This window comes from Pipistrellus hanaki, assembly GCF_964339955.1.
Source record: "Pipistrellus hanaki genome assembly, chromosome: 18".
Taxonomy (NCBI): Eukaryota; Metazoa; Chordata; class Mammalia; order Chiroptera; family Vespertilionidae; genus Pipistrellus; species Pipistrellus hanaki.
In genome coordinates this window covers 9,417,555-9,434,158 of record NC_140520.1, presented here as the reverse complement: position 1 = coordinate 9,434,158, position 16,604 = coordinate 9,417,555, and the positions used below count along the sequence as shown (strand labels likewise).

At 45.6% G+C, this 16,604-nt stretch overlaps 1 protein-coding gene across 1 annotated transcript in view; it reads left to right on the top strand.

The window, feature by feature from the left end:
- NOTCH2 (notch receptor 2) overlaps window positions 1-16,604 on the top strand; it is a 132,251-nt gene that overhangs the window by 96,085 nt on the left and 19,562 nt on the right. The window contains exons 12-20 of the mRNA XM_084866370.1: window positions 628-738; window positions 5,222-5,414; window positions 6,540-6,685; window positions 8,146-8,259; window positions 11,124-11,243; window positions 11,629-11,781; window positions 12,108-12,336; window positions 13,103-13,304; window positions 14,926-15,079. Of these exons, the coding sequence (XP_084722496.1) occupies window positions 628-738; window positions 5,222-5,414; window positions 6,540-6,685; window positions 8,146-8,259; window positions 11,124-11,243; window positions 11,629-11,781; window positions 12,108-12,336; window positions 13,103-13,304; window positions 14,926-15,079 (1,422 nt within the window). The remainder of the gene's footprint in view (window positions 1-627; window positions 739-5,221; window positions 5,415-6,539; window positions 6,686-8,145; window positions 8,260-11,123; window positions 11,244-11,628; window positions 11,782-12,107; window positions 12,337-13,102; window positions 13,305-14,925; window positions 15,080-16,604) is intronic.

Genomic DNA, 16,604 nt, shown 5'->3' with positions numbered 1-16,604 from the left:
GAGCACGGGTGTGATGGATCCAGTGCCCACCGCTGCAGTGGGGCACCGCCGCTCCGATTCCCACTGAGGCGCCCATAGTCCCGCCGCCATGGCTTCTGCCCATGAGTGCAGATGCTAACGCACTGAAAAAGGCGCCCAGTGGCTCAGTGCGTGAAGGAGATCGCCTTGCCCTCCTGATCCCGCCGGCAGCATTGCTGCTTTCCCCAGGGCTGGCTGGGTACTCTAGCTTTCTTTTCTTTTTTTTAATATATTTTATTGATTTTTTTACAGAGAGGAAGAGAGAGGGATAGAGAGCTAGAAACATAGATGAGAGAGAATCATCGATCAGCTGCCTCCTGCACACCTCCCACCGGGGATGTGCCCGCAACCAAGGTACATGCCCTTGACCGGAATCGAACCTGGGACCCTTCAGTCCGCAGGCCGAGGCTCTATCCACTGAGCCAAACCGGTCTCGGCTGCTCTAGTTTTCTTAACCAGTTAACTGCCACGCATCCAGAACAGAAACCATCTATATATGTCGATAGACCCTTGTGGCGTACAAAGGGCTAACACTTGGGGTCCCAAGCAGACCTCCTTGATATTTTGGTGGTAATATTGCATGTTTCCTCTTTGCCCTGATCCTTGCAGGTGTTAATTGTGAAATCAATTTCGATGACTGTGCCAGTAACCCGTGTGTCCACGGCGTCTGCATGGATGGAGTTAACCGTTACAGTTGTGTCTGCTCGCCGGGATTCACAGGTAATGCCCCTTGGTGTTGGGAGGTCGCACTTTCAGCCCCATTGCTTTGGAAAAAGGTTATCTACAGCAACATTAACTTTTTAAACGTTTCCTATGTGTTTTTCTCTGGGAAGTTTAGACTTTTGTTCCTGTGCTTCTCCGGCCCTGTTTTCTACTCACAGGCCTTCCCTAAGCTGTAACAGGAAACGTTTCATTCGTGAGGGGTTTTAGACCCTGTGTGTGTAGCCACCTATAAGAATTTTCGGTTACACCCAGAATGTGTCACTCACTGTGCTTGAGTTAGGTTTTTCTGTAATGGCATAGCCTGTGTAAGATTCTTTGAAAACACTCAATGCTCTTCTCTGAGTACTGCTTCTAACGGGAGCTTGTTGGAGGAAGCCAGAACCAACCTCACATGGCCAGCACAATTGAGATTTTTTTTTTCCCCCCAAGAGGAACAAAGTAAGTGCCTAAAATAAAGTTGGTTAGAATCCTTCCTACATTATAAGCAGCTAGAGCATTACACTTGTACACATGTGTGCACACTCGTTTTCCCTTTTCTCTCTTTCGTTCATCACATTACCTCTATCATTTACCCTCCTGACCCAAAGTGCTAGAGGCTACTGAGGAATCCTGAGGCCCCTCACACACCCGAGGGCATGTGCTCTGCCTGTCCTGTCCTTCCCAGACAGTGCCATGCACAAGCAAATGGATGATGTAGCCATTTAATAAGTACCACGTGGTCATTTGCAACCAATGTGAGAATCTTCCCTCGGAGCTTTTCACCATGAGGTCAGAGGCAATCGGAGCCAAGCGCTTGCAGGGGATTCGCATTCCTCTGCATCCCACAGTGCTTCTCTCCTGCTGTGCCTGTGTGGGTGCTGGGAGGACTGGTGGTGGCCCCAGGGTCGCTGGAGCCCGTGTTCAGTGGGTGATGGCTCCGAGGACAGGTGTCATGGAAGCTGCTCTCCTAGTTAGGGCCCCGCACTGATGGTGGGAGCGGATGTGCTTCGCGGTCCCAAAACTTGTTACCCCACGACTAAGTGGCAGCCAACAGACACACAAAAACTTCTGCCAGATGGGATATTAGGTGCATTTTTGTTAAATGAGTAATAGGAAGGGAATGGTTGTCATTTATTAAAGACTTATTTTGAGCCAGGCATTAAACTGAGTGCCTAACCTCATGTAACTGTCACTGTGGTTATCATTCCGACAGCATTGATGAGAAACCCAGAGCCTGCAGCCGGGATCCACCCCAGGGGTCCCACTCCGGAGCCCGCTGTCGCCTCAGTGGGTGCCGATTGTGGTTTCTCTTTAGATATATGAGCCTTGGACTGGATTTCTCCTTTTTCTTTTTTGGGGAATGTCAGTGAATCATAGTCTCTCTTTTTAACATTCAGCAAAGCAGGAAGGTCAAGGAGGGAGGACATAGGCTAAAAATATTCTAAAATAAACTTAAGGTGTAGCATGAGACTACATAAGCAAGAAATGGAATGTTTTGATTCCTGGGTGGTACCCTGTTCTTGGAACTCTGTTTGGAGTTTTTTGTTTTGTGTGTGTGTGTTTTTCGGGGGTGGGGTGAAAAGAAGGGGATTGAATCAGCTGCTGAAAATAGAATACATTATGGTTTCAAACTCAGAGATATGAATGTGAGTTGCTTTATTCTTTCCTTTGTTTTATTTTAATGCTACTTTTTAAACATATTTAAGAGAGTTTTTTAAATTAAATTTATTGGGGTGACATTGGTTTCAAGTGTACATTTCTATAACACATCACTGTGTACATTTCTATAACACATCACTGTGTATTCCATGGTGTGTTTACCACCCACAGTCATAGCTTCTTCTGTCATCATATCTTTGGCCCCCTTTACCTCCACCCATGCCCCCTTTCCCTCTGGTAAGGCTCAGGATAGCTCACATCTTGGTTCCATTGGCACCATACTGTTTGTGTCTATGAGTTTTTGTTTATCTGTTGCTTCCAGTTTGAAGGATAAAGAAGATGTGGTATATATATATATATATATATATATATATATATATATATATATATATATATAGTGGAATGTTACTCATCTGTGAGAAAGAAGGAAATCCTGCTACTTGTATGTGAAAATATGGATAGACCTTTAAGGCATTCTTCTAAGTGAGATAAGTCAGACATAGAAAGACCAAGTACTGTGTTATATCACTTATATGCAGATTAAGAAAAGGAGTAGAATGGGGCTGGGAGAGGGGTAGGGGGAATTGGAAAGATGCTGTTTAAGGATACGAACTTGCAGCTAGTAGATGATGAGTTCTGGAGGTCTAATGCAAGGCGTGATGATTATAGCCAACAGCATAATTTATTATAAACATAAAGTTGTAGGAGAATCAATCATAATTATTCTCACCATAAAAAAGAAATTATATTTATGTGACATGATAGAGGTGTTAGCTAACCATATGGTATACTCATATTGCAATATATAAATGTATCAAACCTTAAACTTACACAATATTACATATCAATTATATCTCAATAAAAAATTAACAAAATAAAAAAGTAGCTAGGGAAGTTTTATCATCCCCATTTAACAAGTGAGGCAACTGAGAGAGAGAGAGCTCAAGTCCATTTTACCAGCTAAGGAATCTCACAGATAGGACCTTTCTAATCACCTTTGTGACCAGTGTCAAACAAATGGTTGGCACTGAGGAAACACTCAGTAAATGTTGCTGAATAAATGACTATCATTCAAATATGGGACCTCTGACATCCAACCCCAGATCCCCGAGTCAGAGCTATCCCATGATTTCATTCGTTAAACACAGGGTGAGTGAGAGACTTTGGTTAGCTTCTGGTCCAGTAGTCACTGAGCCCAGGAAGGTCCGTAGGTTTGTGCTGGGCTTTTCTGAGGCTGCGGAGAAACTCCTGAAGGATAGGATCTGGCTGTCAGGTCATGTAGCAGACTGCACAAGGATGCACTCAGCTCTCAGCTAACGATGGCTTGACAATTGATTCTGGAAAGAGTTTTAAAAGCAAACGAAGAAAACTTGGAAGGAGTGGCCTCTGAGGAGATGCTTCCAAAAAAGGACAGAAAACGAAGGCTTTTCCTGTCACCGCCACGTGGCAGGCTCAGGATAGCTCACATCTTGATTCCATTGGCACACATCAAAAAAAACCAGAGGTTGAGGCGAAGGAAGTCGTATTTTAAAATAAGTTATTAATACAACACTTAAGAGGAAAGCAGCAACCGCCACCAGATTATGGGTCTTCACCACAGGAACCACCAATCATGGTTTAGAGAGCAATGGAGGGTGAAAAAATGTTAATACCCATACTTTAACAAGGGTGTGTATCTGTTTCATTTGGAATTTCCTGTTCTAAATGCAGGGTTACTCTTTTCTTAAAGAAAAATGCATGGTGCTGTGCGTGTTTTTCTGAGTCAGAACATTGTATTCTTTGAAATGTGTCAATCTCTTCATATGTTACGTGTTGCCACTCATTTACAGAATGATGGGTTATTTTAAAGTTTTATATCATTTTGGAATCTATAGTTGAATCTCAGTTATTCAGAATGTAACAAAGCAAAACTCATATAACTGGAGAACTCTATGCAGCTTAAAACAATAAGTGCTAAGGTTCCAGCAGGCTTCTTTTCAAAATGCAATCTTAGTTATGTTTTAGAGGATGAACGTACTCATTTCAATTTCACATATTCTGAGCATTTACATGATGATAAACTAATAATTGTCTACATCTCAGAATGTAGTGTTTGAACCACCTGTAGAATCTAAAATGTGCTTTGCTGAACCTTACCCATCCCAGTCTATGGGGGTGGGGCCTAAGAATGTCTTTTGAAAAAGGTACTGTAAGCAACTCTTTTTGCACACGTACGTTTGAGAGCCACTGATCCAGATGGAAAGACCCAAAATGGTTTTCTCAGCTATCAGAAGACAGTAAGATTATACTTAGAATATTCTTCTTCCCGAGACAGATAAGGGATTAATATGACTACAAGTGAAAGCAAAATGGCTTTCCTTTTTAACCACATTAATCATTGCATTACTATCTCACTCACTAAGCATCCCAGTTCATTGATATTTACCGTCTGGAGAACTGTAAGAGGTTGACTAACCGGAAACAATGAATTTTCGGTAAACCAGCTGAGAACGGTAGTAAGATGAGCTTCTTTGGAAGTACTCAGAGCAACATCGAGAACTTCGGTAATGTTGATGTTGTCCTTTTAAACCCTTGTGAAGCTGCCCCTTTTCCAAGATGGAGTGAAAAAGGAATGTATGTCAAAACATGACACCCACATTTTGATAACTTTTCTTCGTATCAGAAGACGATGCTGCCTGCTCCTCCCTCTCCTGGCACCACGTGCTTTTGGGTGTCTCATTCCTTAAATGAGTTCCGTTGGGCACCTGTGCAGATGAAGGTGTCAGCACAGTATGTCTCAGTCCTGTGTCTGTTCTCTAGATGTTTTTGGATTTGACCAAGAACTTGCCCCTCTTCTTTACAGGGCAGAGATGTAACATTGACATTGACGAGTGTGCCTCCAATCCCTGTCGCAAGGGTGCAACGTGCATCAACGACGTGAATGGCTTCCGCTGTCTATGCCCCGAGGGGCCCCATCACCCCAGCTGCTTCTCGCAGGTGAACGAGTGCCTGAGCAACCCCTGCATCCACGGGAACTGCACCGGGGGCCTCAGCGGGTGAGTAGCTGTTATGCGGTCATCGTTTCTTGTTGACCGGTGCCCAGGCAGTTGGGTTGAAGTTCTGGCTGTACCTGCAGAAGTCAGTCAGGGGCCTGAGCTGAGTTGAACTGAAGAGTTTAGTAGTCAGTATCGTAGCCTTCCAAATTGTCCTATGTCCTTCCCTCCCATGGCTGAGCAGGTGGGAAGGAAAGAGGAATGTTGTCCTCGTGTGAGTAGGCAGCACATGGGAGGAGTTCAGGGTTGTTTTATGAGTCTTTGGCAGGTGGAAGAATGAAGAAGGTATTTAGAGGCAAGTGGGAAATCATGTCATTTCCCAGATGGATTTTCTCAGGATTCCTGCTTCAATGTAGGGCAGCCTTCAAAGCATCCCAAACCATCACATTTTTCCTGAGAATCGCCAGATACACAGAGGCCACCATCTCCTGATATGACATTCTAAGTGCTGATGATATGCAAATTATGAACAATGTCCATGTACTTCAAATACCTTCATTTGGGTCCTTTTTCTTCTCAGTACCCTGGGTACTTTCTGCGGCAGGGTTTCCGGTCAGAACAAAACATAGCTCAGAAGTCAGACTTTCTAGGAGATCTTCAGAGTGGTTCAGTGTCTCTGGTACTAATCTACTTCCTGGGTGTCTGTTGTGCCTCAGAAACAAATGACCCCAACGTTTACTTTTAGTTTTGCTTTTTAAAAAAAAATTTTAATTCTTTATTGTTTAAAATATTACATAAGTCTCCTTTTCCCCCCATTGACCTCTTCCCAGCTTTCCCCACCCCTAACTTTATATATATATTTTTTTTAAAACCTGAAGATTTATCCATATTAATGTCTTTCAGATTGGTCTAATATGTTGTACCAATCAAACTCTTTACATATGAAAGCTCAGTGTAATTAATTAGTTTCTCTAGCATCTTTGTGAGCCAGGGAATCACCAGGAAGGAAGGTCATTCCCCCTGATCCACCATTGTGTTCATGGTGACCCATGTACCCAGAAGAGTAGAAATGAGATTAGCTTACCTTCATCTCTTTCTCTCATTTCTTCACCACGTCCTGTATTCATCTCTGGCACAATCGTACCTTCATTCCCCATAGTAAAGAATTCTGTTCGTTTGTTTTTTCAGATACAAGTGCCTCTGTGATGCAGGCTGGGTTGGCATCAACTGTGAAGTGGATAAAAATGAATGCCTTTCCAACCCATGCCAGAACGGAGGAACTTGTGACAACCTGGTGAACGGATACAGGTGCACCTGCAAGAAGGGCTTTAAAGGTGAGGGCAAAGTGCCTGTTTCCCTCTCCCTTCTCTGCCCTGTGGTTGGTGCGTGTTGCTTGGCTCACTTCTTTCCTTCCTTTTCTTCTTCTGTTCATTCACACGGCAAACATAATTTGAGCACCTAATATTTTTAAGGCACTTGGGCAGTAAAAACATAAATAGATATAGATTCTACTTTCAGCCTAGCAGAGAGGCGAGCTATTGAAGGTGAGCAGCCGAGACTTCACTTACACGACTTTGGACAGGTGTTCTAGTTGCAAGCTTCTTGATGCAGGTTTGATCCTGTGGTAATTCAAAAGAGAAATTCAGAAGAGAATGAAATGATTGTCTCGCCGTCATTCCTACAGCAGTAATTTGGAAGGATTTATGTGTTCAAAACCTTCCAGCAAATTCTTTCACACAGTGAGATACCCTTAGATACATAGTTCCCCATGGCCTTCTGGAAAAATACAGAATAAAGGAGGTATTGTGTAAAATAATTTTCGAGTTGTTACTGTTGTATTTCTGCCATCAGCTTTCTCTTGGAAACTCGTGAGAGAGAAATCCATGGGTAAATCATTTACATTTGAACTGCTCTAAGCATTTAGTTTTCGAGTTCCCCATTCAAAAGTGGTGCCAGGCTACTAGGAACCAGCAGTATATTTCAGGGGCATTTTATTTGATTAATTAAAAATGTCCTGAAACCATAGTTTAGTTATTAACTTACTGATATATCATATTTGCAAAAAAGCATATAGATTTAAAAGCACTTTTATGTCTTTATCTCGTTGAGACTTACTGATCAAACAAAATCAAAAGGTACAGTCCCATATTTGTATGACTATTGAATAGCCAGCCCTCTGCACTCCCAGGTCATTTTTACAGTGCTCTAATTCCTCTATTTTAAGGCTTCATTGAAGATGCAAAGGTGTGCAATAGTTGGGTACTTTCCTGTTCCCATAAGTGGCTCTTGACGAGTACTTTTCTCTTTTTTATAGTGGGAGTAGAATTCCTGTCTTGATCGGGAGGAGGCAGGCAGTCCTATCTTATCAATGAAAGAGGGAGCATAACTCTGATGCATTCAAGGATGTCACCCCCCCATAAAGCATACCCCCTTTTTAAACCCTGACCAGATAGTTTGTGTACGGAGAGCTTATATTTAGACTGAGCAGCAGATTTTTGCTCTTAATGAACTTCTTGGTTCATTATTGAGAAGTTACTTATACTGTATTTGAGGATGCATTAGACTTCCAGGATATCAGAACACACCTTAACTAATTAAGCTCTGTTTTTTCACTTGCCATATGGCAGGGACTTGCCATTGAAACCAAGGAACAGATGTTCCGGTGGCCTGAAGAAATGAATGCAATTTCTGAGGTGTTTCATGTGTACCACTGAGAGGATCGCTTACTAATTCAGATAATAGGAGGCTGACAGAAAGGTTCACGGCTTGGGTTTTCCCCCTTTCCTATCCACAGGCTATAACTGTCAGGTGAATATCAATGAATGTGCTTCGAACCCGTGCCTGAACCAAGGAACCTGCCTCGATGACATAAGTAGCTACACCTGCCGCTGCGTGCTGCCATACACAGGTGAGCCCTGAAAGCACGGGGATGCTCGACTCCCCTGTCACTCCACACCTCGGAGTCTCAGAGGTGGGATCTGGGGGGCTGCTGCTCGGAGGACTCGCCCGTCGCCTGTCCTGCCATCACTCACTCGGTCTAGAGCTCTGAGAAATCACTGTGACCTCCCTCGTGCGAGTGCTGGGAGGATTCATTGCCTTCTTGGCTCTTTAGGGTCTGAGGTTTTTTTCCATCGTGTGTGGTTGGAGCCGATGGTTTAGTCCCGTGGTCGGCAAACTGCGTCTCGCGAGCCACATGCGGCTCTTTGGCCCCTTGAGTGTGGCTCTTCCACAAAATACCATGGCCTGAGCGAGTCTATTTTGCAGAAGCGGCGCTAGAAGTTTAAGTTTAAAAAAATATAGCTCACCAAAGAAATTTCAATCGGTGTACTGTTGATATTTGGCTCTGTGGACTGATGAGTTTGCCGACCACTGGTTTAGTTCATTATGGTGAATGGATCAGTGTCTCCATGGACCATGCTCTTAGTGTTGGTCTCAATAACAAGGCTACCACTTATTGCTAATCCACTGTGTGCCAGATACTTTATACACTTTGAATTATTTCTTCTAGCGCTCACAATAACCCTACAGGGAGACCATTTGATACATGAAGAAGCTGAGGCAAGAGAGGTTACTTGCTGAGGGTCACAGAGATGGGTGGTAGGTTTAGGATTTTTCCCCAAGTCTCTGAACCCAGAGCTTGTCCCCTTAACTGCCATTCTTCTCCTCCCAGTCCGCACAGCTGCGTCTCATCCAGAGAGGTAACACCCTGGATGGCGCTCACACACAGAAGACACGCTGTGCCTCCATGGCGTGTCAGATGGTCTTTGTTTCAGGTGGTATCTCAGGAGCATGCTTGGGCATGTCTGCTGTGTTCTCCTGCCTCGTCACTGCCATCCTGTGATGGGTTGTGTTTGTGTGGCTTGTTGACCTCCTCGCCATCCCATTTTCTTCATGTCTGGGAACAGAACAGACGTGGGGAATGGCGTTGCACGGTTCTGCAGTGAGCAGCATGCGGGCGGGTGGCTGTGCACAGTAGCTGTGACTTGTGACTCTGAGCAGTGCAGAGTGGCGGGTGGCCTCGAGCATGACCCTGGGCTGTGCACAGTAGCTGTGACTTGTGACTCTGAGCAGTGCAGAGTGGCGGGTGGCCTCGAGCATGACCCTGGGACCTGGAAGATTTGATGCTACTTGTTCCCTCTGCCCCGCTTTAGAAGTCAAGTTCGTGTGGGGAAATGGCCTGTAGCCAGCCTGGTGGGTAAAATCAGAGTTACCGAGATCCCCAGCTCTCCCCAGACGAAGATAGTCTCCACCATGTCATTCATTTCACAGCGATAGTGCTAACCACATTCACTGGCAGTGAGAAGTTCATTCTCACAACCATAGACTCAATATTGACGGCTGTGGGGAGATGTAGGGCAGACGGCACTCTGTGCAACCACATCATAGACTTGTCTGAGTGTGACTTGTGTACAGTTCATGTTGAAATTACTCATTCTGTCTTCTTGCTCTGCAGATACTAAAGGAATAGTTGACTCTGTGCCAGCTGTCGGTTTTTCTTTAGATTAGGGTGCCAATAAAAGAATCTCCTATGTGTGAACTTTGAGAAATTAATTATATTAGGCTGTGCAGGTGGAATCTCAGTGCTGAGTGTGGCTAAGGTTTCTGCCTGGCATTGAGTTTGGCCCGCATGAAGGCCGCTAAGCAGCATTGTCTTCTCTGTGAGCCACTATTCTGATCAGACACACTAAAAGCTGGTTGGGGGTATTGGTGAAAATTTGTGGTGATGTTCTTCTTTCTGAATCAAAATATTAGGATAACATTTTAAATCGAGCTAGTTGCAACTTGACTTTGAAATCAACCTCATCTCCCTTTTAATAAGAGCATCCTTTTTGTGTCTGGAAGCCTGGGTTCCGCATACAATGAGGCAGAAAACATCGGTGGGCAGATACTGATGTCATGCTGTTGCTGTCGGTGTAAGGAGACATGTTGCTAGGCAGTCAGGATCACTTGCCTGTGTCCTCCCTCCGGGGCCTCCTGGTCAACCTCTCTGCCTTCTGGAACGGGCCAGTGGGGCTGTGAGGAATAGGAGGCCGTACCGTGGTGGCTTCTTCCCTCCTCACACGAAGGGAGCCTGTGTGGCTAGGCCTCCAAGTAGCTGAGTCTTAGCTGTGGAGATGCAGGAGCTGTCACTCCTGACTGATACAGATGTCAAATGCACGCAGCTACTCATGACAGCCGGATGACGACAGCAAACCCCCGATTGTCACGTGTTCACTCTATGTGCCAGGCTCTAACCAATATGCACTTTGTGATTGATTTTTCACCGAATCCTCAGAAGCCTCTATGAGTGCTGTCCTGATTTCCATTTTACTGATGTGGAAGGCTCAGAGGAGATGAGTAATTTACCTGAGGCCACGCAGTTAGTAATAAAGTCGGAGCCAAGCCGAATCCGGTTTGGCTCAGTGGTAGAGCGTCCGGTCTGCGGACTGAAGGGTCCCAGGTTCGATTCCGGTCAAGGGCATGTACATTGGTTGCGGGCACATCCCCAGTAGGGGGTGTGCAAGAGGCAGCTGGTTGATGTTTCTCTCTCATCAATGTTTCTAGCTCTCTTATCTCTCTCCCTTCCTCTCTGTAAAAAATCAATAAAATATATTAAAAAAATAAAAAAATAAAGTCAGAGCCAAGACTCAAGGGCCGCAGGTCTCTCAGATTCCAGACCTCTTCACCACTGCCGTGGGCATGCATTGGGAGAGCCTCCTTCGGTATAGAACCTGGGAAATGTCCGATTCTGTGGCCCGTTTTCCATCCTGAATGCTGTCGTTTGCTTTGCAGGCAAGAACTGTCAGACGGTCCTGGCTCCCTGTTCCCCAAACCCTTGTGAGAATGCTGCCGTGTGCAAAGAGGCTCCCAATTTCGAGAGTTACACCTGCCTGTGTGCCCCTGGCTGGCAAGGTAACAACATGGGGAGGGAGAAGCCAAACATTTTCTCGTGTGGGCAGGTCATCAGAATAAATGGAAGGCCCTGGTCTTTGTCCAGGACACAGGCCTAGGACAGGAGCTGCTAATGGGAATGCCTTAGAAAGCCTTTCCACATTGCACGTCTGTGGGGCCCTCTGGTGCCTGGAAGACTCCAGCCTGAGCCTGAAACCGTGATGTCCTGCAGGGAATTTTAGCACCTGGCCAGCTGCTTGCTGGGGGGGAGGGGGGGCACAGGATCCTTCAGGAACTTCCCAAAACAGGAGACTAACCAGAATTCCCCTGGAATAGCCCATCCCCCCACTTAATCTCTGTGGAATCCGTGTCCCCAGACTGGACCACTCACTGCCTGTGTTTCTAGGTCAGCGGTGCACAATTGACATTGACGAGTGTGTCTCCAAGCCCTGCATGAACCGCGGCGTCTGCCATAACACCCAGGGCAGCTACATGTGCGAGTGTCCTCCGGGCTTCAGCGGCATGGACTGTGAGGAGGACATTGACGACTGCCTCGCCAGTGAGTATGCCAGCCGGCTCCTCAGCCCCGGGGCCCAGGAAAGCACCCCGGGGGGGCGCCGAAGAGCTGGCGGGGGCAACTGCCTCTCGGGGCTAAGACTGGCCACCCCGACAGCGTATCACGTGTCCTTAATATTGGTGTTTTACATTCTTTCCGAAGCTAGTCGCTTTGGGAGTGAAGGCATTGGAATCTCTTCTAAGCATTCCCTGAGTTGCTAGGTTACTGCTCTTAGTGGGACTGAGTGCAGGTCACCCACCTCCGTGAGGCTCAGATTAAATTGCTGCTGCTGCTATTCGGAGCTCTGATTCTCGTGCGTAATGGCTTAGATCCCTGCCAGAACGGAGGCTCCTGTGTCGATGGAGTGAACGCCTTCTCCTGCCTGTGCCTTGCGGGCTTCACCGGGGACAAGTGCCAGACGGACGTGAACGAGTGTCTGAGCGAGCCCTGTAAGAACGGGGGCACCTGCTCCGACTACGTCAACAGCTACACGTGCAGGTGCCCGGCGGGGTTTGAAGGCGTCCACTGCGAGAACAACATCGACGAGTGCACCGAGAGGTGAGCGCCCGTGCCCTCCAGAAAGAGGGGGCACGGCACCGGGACCGCGGGGCAGGGGCAAGGCATCCATGTGGGTCCCTCTCCTGTCTCCTGTCGCCCGGCCCCGATTCCTTGTAGATGTGTAGCTAGCATGGCGAAGGTCAGGGGCTGACAAGCCTTAGGTGGGTCATCTTTTATTTCTTGCTTAGGGAACAGAAAGAGCTGGAATTCTGAACAAAAGACTAATTCTTCTCTTTGTCTTTTGTTCCTATTAGTTGACAATTTAAAAATTCTTATTTCCTTACAGATGTGTCATCACTGTTTAAGTAATATCTGGGAGGCGGTGTTTTTGGTGTGTTTGGGGTTTTTTTGGGGGGGAGTTACTTATTAGCAAATTTGCTGTTTCTCTTTCATAAAGTAATCTAGAGTCAAGAGCTTTCTGTTTAGCCCTTTTCTTAGAACTGAAATTGGCTTAGGGATAAAATGAAATGTGATATAGAAGGACTGGGTAAAATTTGGAAACCTTCACTTTCTCTGGGAATCGCTCATAAACTCAGCCTTTGAAATACTTCTTAAGCTTCGTGGTTGTGGATAGGAAGCTGGGGCTCACGGCCAAGGGGCAACCAGTCTAGTTTGGAAAAGGGTAACATGTATGGGACAGAGGGCTTTGGGATGCTCAGGAGTATTTGCCTCCGCAGCATCTTAGGTTCCAGGAACCTTGCTCTGTAAATAGCAGGTCAGAGGCCCGGATCACCCCGCTGATGGCCTCTCCCTGTTTGCTCCTCAGCTCCTGTTTCAATGGCGGCACGTGTGTCGACGGGATTAACTCCTTCTCTTGCCTGTGCCCTGTGGGCTTCACCGGCCCATACTGCGTCCATGAGATCAATGAATGCGACTCTCACCCGTGCCTGAATGAAGGAACATGTGTGGACGGCCTGGGTACCTACCGCTGCACCTGCCCCTTGGGCTACACTGGGAAAAACTGTCAGGTAATTAAGTCCCAGCCCACTCACTCAGCTTCCTCGGAGCAACCAAGTTCTGTACCTATTTCCTTTCTAGGTGCATAAGCCCCTCCTGAAAGAGAAAATGCCAGGTCTCAGGGATGTCCCTGAGGTAAATCAGGTTAACGTCTTCATAGCTAGTAAACTCCAAAACAGCGGCACTGGCCAAGATTATACAGATTAACAATACAATTGTTGTTTACAGACTGAGGACTGCAAACAAGGACATGTGGGAAGTAAGCCCATAGATATTGTTTACATTGGAAATACAGAAAGGAAAAAAAAAAAAAAGAACAATTAAAAAAATTAAAACTTTAAAGGTCAGGTATAATATCTAAGGGGATAAGTGTCAGGTCTTACCTTGTTGTGATATCCTCAAGCCAAGCTATTCACACATCTTTTGAATGCAAACCCCTTAGTGTCCATTTTTCTGGACTCTTAGGAAGGGCCCCTCAGCACCAACCAGTCTAGCCTTTCATTTCATGACCAAGTCAGGCCAACTCTCCCAAGGTTGCATACCGGGCACTGCATGTCATTGTATGCTGTTTTACCTCTTAAAGCCGTGGTAAAATGATAGCATCGCAGAACTCTAAAGAATTCGGGAATGAACGGCCACATTTAATGAGACTTACAGGTGCCCTTCAGTAAGGCCCTGTCCATGCTGGATGTGTACATATCACCGCCTCTGCATATTAAACAGCTTGCTGCGGGTTCTGAGGGCCAGGGGACAGCCTCGTTGGGTTTCTGCGCATTCTCCCGGGGTGAGGTTATAAATGCTGGTGGAGCACTCTGCCCTCCGCCTGTCGGCCACTCCTTTCACTGACTTCTGTATTGTGGACTTGCCCCTCTCCCAGAGGCCACATGAGACTATTGAGAAAGGCCCAAGTCTGCTGGCACTCTTTGCCTCACTTTTTTATAAGCCTGATTTTCTCCGCTCAAAACAAGCTGTTTTGGCAGCTTTTAGGCTTATGAACAGGCTTTCAGATCATGCTCACCGCAGGCAGGTTTGCTCGAGACCCCCATGGATTCCTCGCGCCGGATTGGCACAGGGAGACACGTACTTGTCTGACAGCTTGACGCTTGCCTTCTAGCCATACAGCATGATCCTATATCCAGGCATAATCATGATGTAGGCCCTACCTATCGGGCTTCCTCATATTCTTCAATTTCTCTGGTAAGAACTGTTTAGATAGCAGAGCTAAGAGGAACTGGACTATATGAAATGATTAGGTTATTTGAGAACACTGGATCTAGTTTAAGGCTTGAGTTAGGGCTTTTTTATTATTTAATATCATTTAATTGACTTCAGAGAGGGAGGGAGAGAGAGAGAAAGATAGAAACATCAATAATAAGAGAGAATTATCCATCTGCCGCCTCCCACACTGGGGATTAAGACTACAACCTGGGCATGTGCCCTGACCGGGAATCAAACCGGGACCTCCTGGTTCATAGGTGGATGCTCAGCCACTGAGCCATGCCGGCAGAGTGGGTGAGAGCTTTTGGAAAAAAATTAGTTAACGTGCTTTTCTTTGATTTCTTACAAGGTAGTGTAACCTGTTCTCTTCGTTTCCGGTGTGCGGGTGTTGACGTGTGTGTGCCTCTGTTTCAGACCCTGGTGAACCTCTGCAGTCGGTCTCCATGTAAAAACAAAGGCACCTGCATGCAGGAAAAAGCGCGCTCCTGGTGCCTGTGCCCACCTGGCTGGGCTGGTGCCTACTGTGACGTGCCCAACGTCTCCTGTGAGGTGGCGGCCAAGAGAAGAGGTAAGCCCTGCCCCTGAGGCCCAAGGGCCACTCCCTGAAGTATTGACTGGCCGGCAGCATTTAGGGCAGGTGTTGTCATTGTGGGCTGAGAGGGGAGGGCAGGCAGTACGGGGTGGGCAAGGCTCTGGCAAAGGGGCCTGAGATGAAAGGGCAGAGGTACAGGCCTAGAGATTCCAAAAAAGAAATGTATTTGTATGCCTCTTCTCTATCCATTCGTCTGTCAATGGACACCTAGCTTGGTGTTGTAAATAACACCATGATAATAATTCAACATTTATATATATTGGCTGTTGTAAATAATTCTGTGATGAGCATAGTGGTGAATATGTCTTTTCACATTCATGTTTTCATTTCCTTTGGATAAATACCCATATGGTAGTTCTATTTTTAATTTTTTTAATATATTTTATTGATTTTTTTTTTTTTATAGAGAGGAAGGGAGAGGGATAGAGAGCTAGAAACATCGGTGAGAGAGAAGCATCGATCAGCTGCCCCCTGCACACTCCCTACTGGGGATGTGCCCGAAACCAAGGTACATGCCCTTCACTGGAATCGAACCTGGGACCCTTCAGTCCGCAGGCTGATGCTCTATCCAGTGAGCCAAACCGGTTAGGCTATTTTTAATATTTTGAGGAACCTTCATAGTTTACAATCCCACCAGCAGTGCACAAGGGCTCCCTTTTCTCCACGTTTGTGCCAACACTTGTTATTTCTTGTTATTTGTTGACTTTTTGATAATAGCCATTCTGACAGGTGTGAGGCGATATCCCATTGTGGTTTTAATTTGCCTTTTCCTGGTGATTAGTAATCTTGAGCATCTTTTCATATGTCTGTTGGCCATCTCTATGTCTTCTTTGAAGAAATGTCTATTCAGGTTCTCTGCTCATTTTAAAAATCAAGTTTTTAATGTTGATTTATATGAATTATTTATGTATTTTGGATATTAATCCCTTATCAGGTATATGACTTGCAAATATTTTCTCCCACTCAGTAGGTTGTCTTTTCATATGGTTTCACTTAGATGTGGAACCTAAAAAAGAAAAAGACTTACAGATACAAAGAACAAACTAATGGTTGCCAGAGGGGTGGTGGGTTAAAAACATGAAGGGGATTAAGAGGTACAAACTTCCAGTGATAAAATAAAAAAAGTCATGGGGATATAGTTTATAACTTAGGGAATAGAGTCAATAACATCATAATAATTTTGTATGGTGACAGATGGTTACTACACTTATCATAGTGATCATGATATATATATATATTGAATTATTATCATGGTGTGCACCTAAAACTCATACAATGTTGTATGTCACTATAGTTTCATAAAACCAAGAAATGTATTTTAAGTGCAACAAAGGCATGTACCACTTTCAGGGCTTGTTTATTTTCAACACATTTCCAGTGTCAAGGGCCCTGAATTAGTTGGAATAAAATCCGATGTGTCCACTGGCTTGATTAGTTTGCTCAGAATTGGTCTGAACCTGCCACGTCCTGTTCTTCTGTGACACATCTTCTTCCGCCGGTT